The 14,849-nt window shown below is 42.2% G+C and overlaps 1 protein-coding gene across 1 annotated transcript in view; it reads left to right on the plus strand.

Moving 5' to 3' along the window:
- Positions 1 to 13,849: 13,849 nt before the first annotated feature.
- The window catches only part of nudt14 (nudix (nucleoside diphosphate linked moiety X)-type motif 14), a 32,270-nt gene continuing 31,270 nt past the window's right edge, over positions 13,850 to 14,849 (plus strand). Inside the window, exon 1 of the mRNA XM_071512617.1 lies at positions 13,850 to 13,975. Coding sequence (XP_071368718.1) covers positions 13,895 to 13,975 — 81 coding nt within the window. The 5' untranslated portion in view covers positions 13,850 to 13,894. The remainder of the gene's footprint in view (positions 13,976 to 14,849) is intronic.

Consider the following 14,849-nt stretch of genomic DNA (forward strand, 5'->3'; position numbering starts at 1 on the left):
AAATCACTTTTCCCTCTGATCTCTTGTAAATTTAAAAAAATAAAATCTTTGTTACTATTCTTTATGTCATTTCCTTGATTAAAATATTTTGTCATTTTAGTGTTTTAAATATAATAGACAGTCACAATGGTAACACTTGTTCAATGTGTTTTAAACTCTGGTTTAAAAGACAACAACTGCTACATGGCACCTTAATCAGCACTCATTCAATTATGTCAGCTTTCATAAGGTGTTCATCTAATACTTGTTATAGCTGTGGAACAGTATTGCTTTATTGAGCAAGAACTTCAAAATAAGAGTCCTGGTCGCTGGTACCTTGCCTTTCCAATGAAAAGGCTCATGAAACTGTTTCATAAGCTAAATACTGTCCTCCATGATAATTAACATCCACATATAGTCTCATCCTGTTATTGTGTGGTTTGTTGACTACTTGTGCACTGGAAAGTGGGTTAAGTCTGCATTACCAGTGATAAAAACAGAAATTTAGAGACAAATCATAATCTAAATACAGATACAGCAGTTTAGCCAACATGAACTGAAGAAATCTATGAGTCTTAAAATGTAGGCTTTGTTAAGGTTGATATGATCTTAATTAGAGGTATGTGGGGTGTTGATACTAGAGGAGGAAGTTTCTCCTTCATATAGTAAATTCAGTTTTTCTACATTTTTATATTCTGTTAATAACTATAAAAGAAATTCAATTACATATATACATAGATATACAGTAGTTGCCATAACCAAATTTTCCAAAATGTGACTTTACATTTACTTATTTGTGTGTTTGGCGGACAATTGCAGTGTGAGACTAACTGAGATTACTTAAATTGTCAAACATCGCTCTAGTTCTAATTTCCATTCTCAAATTAGACTCTAAAATGCATTTTCATTGTCACTCTACCACTCTTGGTCTCTGAGCTTGTGTGGGCTCTAGAGGGCGCTGTAGACCTGTAAAATAATATGCTTGCCATTCATCACTTCCTGGGTATTTGTGTCTGCATGGTAACAATACACCTCGTAAGTGAATGACAGCCAGTTCCCTACATGCCCCAATCCATATTTTTGGACCAAGTCCATTTTGTCCTTTAGTGGTATAACCTCCCTAGAATTCTGCCTATATATTATGCATATTTCTCCCCATTTTTAAAAAAAAAATTTTTTCAGAAATGAACAAAACATTAAGTTTCTAGACATATTTATTGATTCATGAAACATTTCAATGACTTGCTGTAGCAAGGCAAGAGAAGAGAGATACTGTATATTCTAACTATGAGAGAGAGGCTCATTCTTTTTTTTTTCTGACTCAGGCAAGAAAAACAGCCTTGGTTTTAGGTTGAACAAAAGCATTTTTGAGTGTATTCGATGGGGTTTTGAAAGGTTTTCAAGGGTTTTTTTTATTTTCTCTATCCATAGAGGACCATAACTAAAGTTCAAATGAAAATCAATCAAAATGAAAATCACTAAAAGGTGATTTCGCATGACAACAGTGATTTGTGACTAGAAGGCAGCTGTATTACTGAATCAAATAAGGAAATCAAAACAACATATGTGTTTCTTTCACTGAACAAACTATTACTATTACTGTGCTGCAAAAAAAAAGAGGGGGACCAGATGAACATGTGCGTGGCCTTGACGCCGTCCTCCCTGCCCATTTGCTCCGGCTGAGACGTGACTGACGTGGACAGTGTCCCGGGGTCGTCCGAAAGGTCAAACAGCCAGAGACGGGCTGCTGGGGGGGGGGGGATCGCAGAGGAACGTCCGCTCCCAGAATCCCCCCCCCCCTCCGGGTCACAGGTCAAAATGGACTTTCCAAACCGTCACCCTCGAGTGAGCCGTCGGGGAGGACGAGTTCCTCCGTCCCTCCCCCAGGAACAACGGCTCCTGTCAAACCCGCGCAGAGGACACAGAGGGTCGCCAAGCAGAGGGGAAGTTTGGCTCTCCTGACCTCCGTGCCGGGGGGTCAACTCCATTTCATTTCAATCGATTCATCAAGGGATTTCTCATCAGTCACACTTGTGAAATTAAGATTCGCTCATTGGGAGAGCATTACAGACCTGCAAAGCATTCTGAAATTTCCAATTTCTTGTCCTCTCTTCAATCCCATATTCTCTGCGATTGTTTTTCACAATGCATGTCCTTGTATGCTGCTGAGTGACTGCTGGCACATGCAGCTGAACTGTGTATTTCTTTGTGATTCGTATGAATGTGTTTTGTTCTCAGGTCTCATGTGAAAAAGAGATCTCGATCCCATTGAGACTGCCTGATTAAATAAAGGAAAAATGAAAGAATAATTCCCTTGGTTTTGGATTCTTCAGTCTTCTTAGCTTGCTTTTTAGACACTGCATAGGTTTTTTTTTTATTGAACAAACAGGAGAAGCACCCACCCAATTATACACATATACAGCAAATAAAATTCTGTGACTAAATCGTGTTCCTATTCAAAACACAACACACAGACACATAAAATCATCTCCTCTAGTAATAGTGGTAATCACCTGCATTTCATATTACAGTAATTCCACTGTTGTCTCTCAACACACTTAATTGTATGAGATGTCAGACTAGCATTCTACCAATTTAACAGATTTGACTTTGATTAAATCTCTTGAAAGGAAATTCCCCAAATGGCTCTGCCCATTTCATCTTCGTTGCGCGGCTGTGTTCGACGAAAAATCATCTACAAAAGCTTTGTTTTTTTTGTTACACTCAACCCGCGTGGCAGCTACGATCTCAACCCTGTTATTATTGCATGAAATTAAACAATTATGTGGGCAATTATATTTTCAGTGTCTGACGCAGATGAATCTGCTACCCTGGAATCTTGTTTGGATAGGAAGGGTGGGCCCATGCAGTGGAACCTTTGACAGCTACAAAAAAGACACAAATCATTAAGACATTCTAGTATATTCAATATAATGGTTCAGTATACATTGGTGGATTTTACATTTAGCATTTTATTTAATCATGTAAGGCCTAATAACCTTGTCAAAACCATTCTCTACTCGACATAAAGTGCATCATCACATATCACAAGTGCAATGAATCTCTGTTTTCCTCTCTGAGCGACATAAGTAACAGTTCATCCTGATTATGGCGAAATCAGGTGACAACACATTGTCACCATACAAAAGGTCTAATAGTGTAAAGTGGAACATTTGGCCTCTGGCAACCTGGCTCAAATCTGTTTATCCACAGATCCAGGAGCAGTATTTCACCCCGCTAACCGCATCAGTGTCCCCCCCGCTGACAGCAGGGAGGAGGAGGCGTTAAGGTGGCGCCATTGTTTCGGGAAGATGGAGAACTGCATCGAGGTTTCATTCACTTTATCAAAGAAAGAAGAGAAAATACAATGAAGAGTGTGCCCTTTTGTTCAGTATGAAAGGTTATTTCCTATATCCTAATCCAAGGAATAGGATTAACTACAAGAGCATTGAATTCCAGGCCCTGATGATCCACTGTGATAGTTGTAAAACTGTATGTCATGTGTGTTAAAGGATTAGTTCACCTAAAAAATAAAAATTCTGTCGTTATCTTCTCACCCTCATGCCACACAGGTGAAGTTTATTTGTCCACATAATACACAGCTGCTCTAAGAACAGCGCCACCCTCCTGTTTTGTGCCATAAAGTGATCCAGCAGATTTCCCGCCAAATCTGACCCAGTGGCACACAATGTATGTGTGTGTGTATGTATGTGGGTATGTGGGTGGATCTAAATGTCTCCTAGTAGAGAGCTAATTTCCAGCAAACCAACAACCATCGCTGTAATTGTCATGAGAGACTGCCAATAGGCCTCCATTGTCCTTCCCTTCCTTTGGCCTCCCCGTGTGCCTCGGTGGCCATGTTTGTGCACAGAACCACCCAGCCACCTCTTATCATACGTATCTTTAACAGTACTGCTGGGGTCCAGCTGTGACAGCTTCACTCATACAGCGAGATAAAGATAAAGGCAGCACTGTTTAAATAAAGCGCTGGTCTCTGTAGAGCAGGTCCAGAGGAAGGGCCTGTATTGTAGCCGCAGCACAATGGATTCATTCTTCAGGCATTACACCCACAATATATAATATTGCCTCTTAAGAGGTGTGTGGCATGAGAAAAAGGGTGTAAGGGAAGCTGCTGTACACTTTGCATGCAAGTAGAAGCACGTAGCCTACATGTACATGTACACAGGGGTGGAAAGAGTAGCCTACCAAAATATCACGTAGAAGTACTTGACTGAAATTTTACTTCAAAGTAAAATTAATGGTGTAAAAATATCCTGAGTGAAATTCAAAAGTAGTTCATTTTAAATATACGAAAGAAAAGTTACTGTTTTTTTGTTTGTTTTTAAAGAAAACTGCTACACATAAGCTTTCTCTTGCAATATAAAAAGGACAACAGTAGCCTATGTGATATTGTACATGTTGTTATAGACTATTTAATAAAAAAAAACAAAAAAACAAAACTAAACATGTCCATTCCCATTATTCAGCAATGTTACTACATTGATATTTGTGTTGCTAATAGCTAGCCAAGTAGCTAGCAATTTTACTGTAGCTGAATGGGTGGAAACTAAGCTACTATCATGGATAAATTTGAGCATTTTATGTTACAGTTAGCTAACTTGACATTTCCTCTACAAGCTTGTGCAGGTTGAGGTTGAGGTTTGCAGGTTTTGACTCTACAAATGCTCTCTAAAATGTAGCCAAGCATAATACTTCAGTCAAAACACACTTTAGCAAAAGTAAAATTAGGCTTTAAAAATACTTAGGAAGTGCAAAAAAGCTACTCAGTTACAGTAACAAAAATTTATGTTATTCATTACTTCCACCCATATATATATACATATGAATACACACGTATGGACAGAATTAAAGGCAAAATCACACACATCTTCAGGGAGTTCTTTTGCACTGCTCACTGAATGCCAGGGGAAAGACAGGGAATAAAATACCAAAAAAAAAAAAAACATGCTACCAACTGCACACAGTGAGGATTGCCATCATACTATTTGTCCCGCGAATCACATTCATGTGTAAGAATAGCTAACACTTTTCTATGCTCAGCAGTTCACAACACATACTGGCTGAACAGGAGCTTCAGAGACGTAGGGCCTGGGCAGAGACGTGTCGCTTGCACAGTTGGCTTCAGATGTCACTGTTCATGTCACTGTCATGCACTTACTGTCATGTTTTCCAACCCCCCCCCCCATCACCCAACCACCCCCCACCACCCCCCCATCCACGCCCATCCCATGCTACAGTAAGGCCGCTCGGAGCTGAGGTTATCACATTACGGGGACATTAGAGGGCGTCTTAATTGGTCCTTCCAGGCAGGTAATTAGTGCTGGTGGCATGTGTTCCCATAGCGATGCAAATGACAGGGATGCAGCCACGTCCCACCCCTCACCCCTCACCCCCATCTCTCTCTCTCTCCCTCTCTCTCTCTCACACACACACACACACACACACACAAGTAAAGGAGTTGCCACATTCTCTGGCCATTCCTGGGAAAAGACAATAGGTCTGGCTTGTTAAAATAGGCTCCCTCTCAGCAGGGGGAGAGCGGAGCTGAGGCAGCTGTCCCATAGTAAATTGAGACAGAGACGTCAAGCTTCAATAGTTCCATCAGCCTCAGGAGCCGCTAATCCAGAGGTTTTTCAACTTTTTTTTTTTTTTTTTTCCCGGGCATCTCATTAGCGGGGAAATACAGAGGAATAATTAATTTGAAGCATTTCCTTTCAACTCGCCTGGCCAGTGAAGAGGCATCTGCGGGGAGGGAAAGTCGTGTTGCGTTCAAAGCTTATGGACGACTCTTTAGGGAATTCAGTATGAAATTATTGCAAAGAATACACTCAATTAAACTTCATAGGGGCTCAATTTTCATATAAAAACAATTTGTTTTTGCTAATTGCAGCCTGCTATAATAGAAAACTCTCTTATTACAGTGTTTTATTAGAATGAAGTTGTTCATCATTATCGATTGAAAATGACTGTTCCTAATGTGCTTCATTATTTATGACAGTTTATTTTGTCAATGGAAAGATGAATGAGGATTTTCTATAACATCAAAGTAACTTGAAGGACGCTAATACATTTCCCTGCGGCCCCATTCTTTTCTGCCCATTGGAAGCCTGGTCCATCTATAGCAAATGATTTCAATCGGACCTCCGGTCAGACTGAAACCTCCTACCCTCTGCCACAATAGCGTCACTTCGCTTCGGCCGAATGCCATTTTAGGCCTTTTTGTATCCGTGGAAGACAAACAACTACCGGGAACCCTTGCAAAAAACCAAGAGCATTGTGGGTGTGGGCGGGGGGGGGGGCGGCCTATTCTCTGGTAGAATAATGATGACAAAACAGGAATTCTGACCTTGTCCGGGGGAACACATCCTGGGGCACGCTACAGCGACGAGGGAGCCGAACAATAATAGCGCTGCCTAAAAATATAAGGGACCGACGGTGGAGGTTTTTCATTACAAAGGCCTTGAGAGTTGGGTCCACCGGTGGAGGAGGAGGAGGAGGAGGGAGGGGTGGGGAGGAGGTTTCTACTCACGAGACACAGATCGGATTCCCTTAATTTAGGCCCTACCTGGAAAACAGAGGAGAGGCGCTTTTGAAGTCGGCCACGGCGGCCATTTTTAACCCGGTTCACACCTGCTGCCATTGTGTCACATACTGTTATATTGTGAGCCGCTCTGTTTTTTTTAGCAGCTGATCTTTCCCAGCAAACGTTTTGACGTCTTTTCGACCTTTTGTGCTCTGAACAGTTGTGTATCAGGCTAGTAGTGTGTGTGCGTATTCACAGGCTCATACTGGCTCAATCTGTACTGCAAGGAGGAATCTCAAAGAAGTTATTATTAGAGTCGTGACACGGTGCGCATGGTGAGCGAAACAGTCAGTTCTAGAACTTGCTGAAGGCCACTCCACTGACGCAAAGAGGATATTAAGAATGAATTTCTGAGAGGGTCTGGTCTGAAAGGAGTGTTCTTCATTCATTCATTCATTCATTCATTCTCTCTATACCACTTAATCCGTTTCAGGGTCACGGGGGCTGGAGCCTAACCCAGAATACATTTGGCGGAAAAACACATCTTAAGTACCATCATTTGTTTTCATTTTGTCACAGTAGATGTCGCTTTTGTTCAAAACGATGGATATCTCATTATGGAACAAAAGTCTTTAAATGTTCAGGGTCAGCACTACAGCACAACTTCGGATTGGGAGAACTTAATGACTGAACATCAAATCAGTAGACCTCAAAGTTGCAGATCATGAGTACACCAAGTGCTAGTTCTTCTTAGAATGGCAGAGAGAGCCGCAAGAAGTTTGACTTTCCATCTGCGAGTCCGACTAGGCTAAGAACCGAGACGTCCGTCCAACACCCGCGGCGTCTTCGGGAGATAAGGGTCATGCCTCGCTGTCTTCACCGCGGATTCTCCACCGGCTCCTCGCTCACCTCGCCCAGGCCTCTGCGACGTGTCATCGAGCGACACGTGGCGCTATTTTGAAATCCAGGCCCCTTCGTCGGGAGGATTTGGGAGCGTCTCCTGGAACGAGGCGAGTGGCGACTGAGCGTCCAGACCGGAGGACGGCGGGATACGGGCCGTCCCGCCCCACACCCGGGGCCCGCTAACAGAGGTCCAGCAGCCACCTTGGCTAAGTGCATTCCCCGAGGCCCTGGCCCAAATCCCCGCTTGACCCCGGCTGATAAACTATGCTATGGATAGACCACTTGAAGGTTTTTTTTGTTTTTTTTTTCTCCTCCAAAATGAGGGTTAGTCCAAAGTTTCCAGAAGACCAGATGGTTCTTGGGATCAAACATGGTTTCTTGTTTTGACCCATATGGGCTTTTGAAGGCACGCATCGATAGGCTGCTGATATTTTTGGATTGAAACTGGCAATAGGCGATATTTTGTGCCGACATTCGTATTTATATTTCACCATATTTGTGCTAAAAAAAATCCCCCAAAAATTACAGGGTTTCTTTGAGAGTTCTTTGAGAGTTTATTCTTGGCAAAACCTCTTAAACAGGATTTAGACCATGGGACACTAAAACTCTATTCGTAAAAATAATAACCATCATCATTATCTTTATGACAGTTTTGCATTAAAATCGGGTGAAGAGCTTCCCATAGACGGCCAGTACAGTATTGATCAATTCTCCAATAAATATGTAATCAATCATCATATCCATCATATCAAGACCATATCTTATTTTTAATAAAAGCCCATTTTTTTATTGTCCAGATATATTGGTCTAAGCCTAGTGCGGACGTCTTATATAAGAATCAAGTAAACATAGCCTAATGACTACCAAGTAACAAAACTGTTTAATGAAAACGAATGAACTATGATAAAATGAATGTCATAATGGAACGAGAGAGAAAAAATTAAAGTGAGACAGAGAGCATGAGAGATGGGGAGTATGAGGGTGAGAAAGACAGAGACAAAGAGAGAGAGATCGAGAAAGAGACAGAGAGTAAGACAGAAGGAGAGAGAGAGAGAGAGCAGGATGGACAAGAAGGGCAGACAGGAAGAGAATGGAAGGCTCGGTGACCTCGGGAGGCTCCGGGTTTGGCGTTGCGCTAAGCCTGAGGAAGTCTGGCTTGCATCAGCCGCCTGCGCACAGTAATTGGCCGTGACTGCGAGGGCCCCGCACCAGCATGTACTTGGGAAGGACGGGATTAACACGTCGCGGGTGCCCCAGGACCAGAACTGAGGAGCAGATAAGGTTTTTGTGGGTGATGCTCCAGTGAGGTCCTGGAGAGGATACAGCATCGGGCCGTGGCATGAAAGTTCACTATAGAAGATGAAGCAAATTCGAAGTGTTGTTTTTGGTGTGTCACTTTGTCACTTTGTTTTGCTGAAAGAAGCGATCTTTGAGATGCATTTTCCAATACACAAAGTGTGATGGAGCCATAATCCAATGGCATCCATACAGAAGCTCAAGTCAGATGTTACAAGGCAATAGTAAGCCTCTTGTCCACCATGCATGATGCAATCCCCTGCATTTGTAGCGCCCCCTTTGGGCCAATCAGTGTCATTTTGAGAATGCTGGACTGCAGTGGTGAGATGCATCATTTCCCCAAGTTTTGTCAAAATCCAATCAGAGATATTTGAGATATCACGCATGACACATGGACAAACAAACAAACCAATTGGGTAATCTAATCATGGGGTTCATGGGGTTTACACTCTTTGATGATCCAGTAAAAAAAGTAAAAATTGCACTATTTGTTTTGCCAAAAATGTATTGAGAAAAAAATTGCACAACTGAAACGGGCCAGTTAGAACATGGTCCAGTTCTTACATACTGTAGAAAGCTGATTTTACTGGAGTCGACCAATCATATGTTTGGGGTGCTGGGTGGGGGGAGGAGCCTCAAGTACTGCCAGCCAATCAGAGCAGTGGCTCTTTCTGGCTGCTTGAAACACCCCCAACACAGCCTGTAGCTCCAGGAGAGAGAGGTGGCACTAGAGAATAAATTACTAAAACATTTTCATATGAAAAAATTCATAGCCAGGCTTCCCCTTTAATGTCTAGAGTATCAAGGAATAACCTTCCCTCCTGGATTCAACTCCTGCAATCAGGCTCGTTCTCCAAGATTGCAGGAAATCTAATGACAAGATTTGTTTTTTTTGCAAAAGTTTAAAATATGAGTGGATCGAATATGAATTAGGATTGTGCCATTCCTTTGTGAATGGGTTCCTGTCATCTTAAAACTTCTGAATTAATTGTGTCTGCATTGCCAACATGTTATGTTCACATCCTGACTACTATCCCTCCCTACACACCTGAAGTGGGCCTGTTCCTTTGTGTGTATGTGTGTGTGTATGTGCTTGTCGATAGTGTAACTTTTCAAAAGTCCACGCTTTAAAGTTTTGGATTTGTCAGAGGGGCTATATGGGAGCAAAATGGAGAAAGGGAAGGGAAAGGAGTGTATGTAGTGTAGTGGAGGTAATAGGCTTCTATACGTTTTCATTGACCACAGATAATGCCTAATGAAAGCATTTTCACAAAACACCTCACAGTTCTAGTTCAATATGGATCAAAAGTATCTCAAAATTATTAAATGATAATTTAGTTTTAGAATGGACAGTGGTCTGAATGCTGTTTTACAGGCTTTTCCACCTTCACCAGAATAATACTGAATCCTTGTAATTGTTTTGTTTTGTTTTTTTTCATGAAAATTGTCTAATCTAATTCAAAAAGATTAGCGTGAAATATCAGCTATCAGCAGCTTTAATCCAAAAATTTCTTTATCAGTATCGGCCTGCAAAAACCCATATCAATTGAACCCTAATGACAATCGGTAATGGATGCTGGTTTTGTCTAAGTGCTGCACATCCCTACTGCTGACTGTATGCATAATGCCTGGAAAGGCTTTGTGCACCATCCATTGTGAGTTCTCTCTCTGTGCTTCGTTGTGCCCTATAGTCTCATTTCATTCTATCATTCTTCTTCTATGGTTTCTTGAACTTGTGAACTAGCGGACGCTGTGCGAGCGTGGCAGAAACACCGTGGCATGGCGACTCCTGCACAATGCTTAAAGTCAGCAGGTCCCTCCCAGCTTATCGGGACCTGCAGCTTGGCCGGATCGGGGGGTGGGGGGGGCAATATAAATCGGACCTGCCCGGGAGGAGAGACGCCGGGTTCCTCTTTGTGGGTCCGCACATTGTTTTGTCTGGGCCTGTATTTATTTAGATGTAAATCAGCTAGCAAAAGTGTTACATCCTGTCCTTGTGTAGTGGGTGGCGGTCTGGGGCTCGTTCGGCCGGAGGAAGTCGGCCCCGTCGAGATTGGAGCTCGAGCAGATTGTTTTCCATTATGAGGCTGTTATTGATGTGAGAGGGTGACATCATCCGGCCTCACCCTCCGAGGCCGGGCCGGTGAGAAAGAGCTCCCACGCCCATCTGATTCATTACTCAGCACTTTGAGGGTGGCGGGCTTCTCGTCACGCAGGTGTTTGATCTAATAAGAAGGCAGTGAAATGAATCTTGTGCCATTGCATTGACTGAAATGATGCAGTTTAGTTTTCAGAGTAAAACAATAAAGGTACTTTCAACTCATCTTGCCTCCAAGGAAGAGAGAAAAAGATGCAACAACAAATCCCCCAGAAATGATGCATCTCACCAGTGCTTAAATGCAATGGTGAGATGCATAATTCCCTCAAGTTTAATCAAAATCCAATCAGGTAAATGTTATGGTGCGTGACACATGGACAAAGGTCCAAACAATGTAGTTTCCCCCTCTAAAAGTGCACTATTGAAAATGCCACAACGTAATAGTGAGATGCATCACTCTGCTGAGTTTTGTAAAATCCGATCAGCGGCATGTCAGATATCACGTGAGACAGAAGGACGAATAAATTAACGAATAAGCGAATGAATGGAAGGACAGTTCTCCCCCGATTTCATCCTGAGGGACAAAAAGGATCTGACATGAAAGAAAAAATGAATAATTACTAAATAATTACAAAATTTACAACATTTCTCAACTGTCCCGTAAAGTCTATACTGTAGTTGAATAAAGGAATAATGAATAAGAAATGACAAACCCTTTCCAGGCATTATGCGTGTACAGTCAGCCTGCTGTCTGGATGTGCAGCACTTAGACAAAACAAGTATCCATTACCAATTGTCATTAGGGTTCGACTGATATGGGTTTATGGAGGCCAGTGCCTGTACTGATGTTTTTGATTTGAAGCTGCTGATAGCTGATATTTTGTGCTGATATTTAATGTCTTTAAGTTTTACCATTTTTATGCATTCAGACCATCATGGGACACTAAAACTCTCCATTGAAACCCAGGATACTACTTCTGCTACTACTACTAATAATAATGATTAATGCTAAGATAATAACATATTTATATATACTTGTGTGGAATCTGAACAAACTGTCATATTAGAATCAACTGATCAATTAAACCAAAATCAGATTTTTAATAAAAGGCCAATATCAGCCTGAGAGAGACAGAGAGAGAGAGACAGAGAGAGAGAGGAGGGAGAGAGTAAGAGAGACTGAGACAGAGGAGAGAGGGAGAGACAGAGGGAGAGGAGTGAGAGGGAGAGACTAAGAGAGACTGAGACAGAGGAGAGAGAGACAGAGAGAGAAGGAGCGAGAGAGAGAGGGGGAGAGAGTAAGAGAGGCTGAGACAGAAGAGACAGAGAGAGAGAGGGAGAGACAGAGAGAGACAGAGAGAGAGAAGGAGTGAGAGGGAGAGAGTAAGAGAGACTGAGGCAGAGGAGAGAGAGAGGGAGAGACAGAGGGAGAGGAGGGAGAGGGACAGAGTAACAGAGACTGAGACAGAGGAGAGAGACAGAGAGAGACAGAGAGAGACAGAGAGAGAAGGAGTGAGAGAGGGAGAGAGTAAGAGAGACTGAGACAGAAGGAGAGGGAGAGACAGAGAGAGGAGAGAGACACCGAGAGACAGACAGAGAAAGAGAGATGCAGCGAGAGAGAGGGAGAGCGTAAGAAAGATTGAGACAGAGGAGAGAGAGAGAGAGAGAGAGGGGGGGGGAGACTGAGCAGCTGGTTCCAATGTAATGTAAGCTGAGGTGTATGACAAGATAAGTAATGGGAGGTTGGCCATGTAAAGACCAGTGAAGTCTGCTAATCCTCAGCACTTGGCCTCTTTCCTTCCACATCCTTTTAAACCAGATGTTTTGTTTTTCACCGTAACATCACACCCATAACTTATTTTACAGCCCGCAAGAACGTAGATAAGTAAATCCAATTAGTTGTTGAAAAAACATGACATATTCACCCTTTTAATCACCAAAAAAATCATTCTAATATTGTTGTGATATTCTAATTTTGTTGAATGTGTCTGTGGTATAGTGAGTTTATAGTCCTGTATCAAACTTTATGGTATTTTCTTTTTTAATCTCCTATGGTATCAGTATGAAATTCCTATAATATTCCAATTCCAAACATATAATTTTGCTGTGATAACTGTACTCTTCTTTATTAAGGGAATACAATAGTTATTTTTATAAGGGATTGGTTTGAAGACATTTTTTCACTCACAACTGATTGATTGATCTTTTGATACAAATGCTGACAGCTAAATACCAGTTTGAAGTTTTTTTTAAAACTGACAGTGGTTTGCTCACAATTGTTTCAGAACAAAATGGTTTTTTTTAAATTTTTCTATTTGAAGTTTATTTTACATCAGCAAGTCCTACCATAAGGAATCAATATGTATTTGAAAAATGTATATAGAAAAATAATATGTACCATGATCCAGGTTACAGCACCAGTGTTACAGGTATGTTTAATGTTAGCCAGGAGAATGGATGTGGCTAATATTCAATTTGCATCTAAAATTCACCCAGTATGGATTCAAACGTTTTTTTTTAGTTCAATGCCAAGATTTTTGTTCTAACCTGATGTTGCTCCCATGTTCTCCTGGACCCACTTTCAGCACCACAGACAGCCCCTGCAACCAGGAAGTGAGCTACTTGCACAGGCACAATCAGAACATTGCACTAGGATTGATGCATATTAGGGTTAATAAGGGATATGGCCATGTACAACTAACTAGTTATAACTGCATAACGGCTGGTTGGAGTTGTCGTTTGTGGTTGAAATTGCATCGCTTATTATGCTGTAAAATACACACTGACATATAATGTGGCAAAGCTGATCAGTCCACACACACTTCGGCTTCAAATTTAAGGCGTCAACAGTTCCAAATTGTTCGTTACTTCCCTTTAACCCTCAAGCCACTTCTTCCTTTATTCCCATACGCCGTGCACCCATCGTGAACGGCACGGTGAAAGTGAAATCTTCTGTCCTTTACGGGCCTCCGTAGGCATTCCATCACTGCAATTTGCTAACTGTAGTTGTTATCAGTCTGTGTGCGGTGAGAGCAACATCGGTGAGCCACCAATCTAGCCCAAAAGTGTACATTATGGACCAGATTAATAATATTGAAGTCGTCCCATGCACCAACTCCAACTATCTAAAACCGTTCAGGGTGCACTATAATCAGGTGAGTCCAAATACTAGCTCCTTTGCGTTATCACTGCCTAGACTGTGGCTGTTGGATGCTGCTGCTGTGTGCTAGCCCAACCCCCCCATTCATTTTGCAGCTAGCTAGCAGAGCATGAGGGCTAAGCTGACCTTAAAGCACGGACATTGACAGCAACAATTGGCGTTACTCTCGCTACATTGCCTAAACTATTGCATGTGTGTTGTTTTCACATACGACAATAGCTAGTGTATGACGTGAAACCTCAGCCGGCTGTGAGGCAGCTTTAGGCTAGCATGCTAACGTTAGCTAGCTTCATAGGCTTTGGTCCAGCATCACCATTACCACATGCTTTACATTAGTGTAGGGAGGTTTAGATAACATGGGCTAGCAGTGTTACGTGTAGGGAAGTCAGACGCCAAGGAACACTTGGTGACAGGTCAGTTACTTGGGACTCGTTGAATTACACTGTAGAACTTGACTTTAGCTCTGTGTGCAGGGACAGTCTGGTTGGTGTGTTGTTTCTAGGTCAGGGGTCTTGGCAGTGGGCTCCAGTGACACCCCGGGGCCCCTGATGTAGTCCCCTAGCTAGATGAATGAGTATTGTAGAATCTCATTTATTCAAACACTTTGGGAATGCAGATTGTTAACAGTATTCAGAATGTCTGAAATACAGGTCCAGGACATATTCATAACGGGAAACACTGCATGGAAATATGCACACAGGGAGACACTTTACACTCTTATACATGGGTGTCAATGCACTAAACCCCAAGGTATGGCAGACTCCCTGCATTAATGTAGTGTGCAAGTAAAATTGTCATACCCGCTCATATTGCTGAAATTTCCGGGGACAAAGTGGAGCAAAGACGAGAATGACAAGATATTAGTATTT

This window comes from Centroberyx affinis, unplaced genomic scaffold (genome assembly GCF_046629955.1).
Source record: "Centroberyx affinis isolate AG114_WGS23_722 - 3 ecotype Tasmania unplaced genomic scaffold, CSIRO-AGI_Caff_v1 ptg006388l_1, whole genome shotgun sequence".
NCBI lineage: Eukaryota > Metazoa > Chordata > Actinopteri > Beryciformes > Berycidae > Centroberyx > Centroberyx affinis.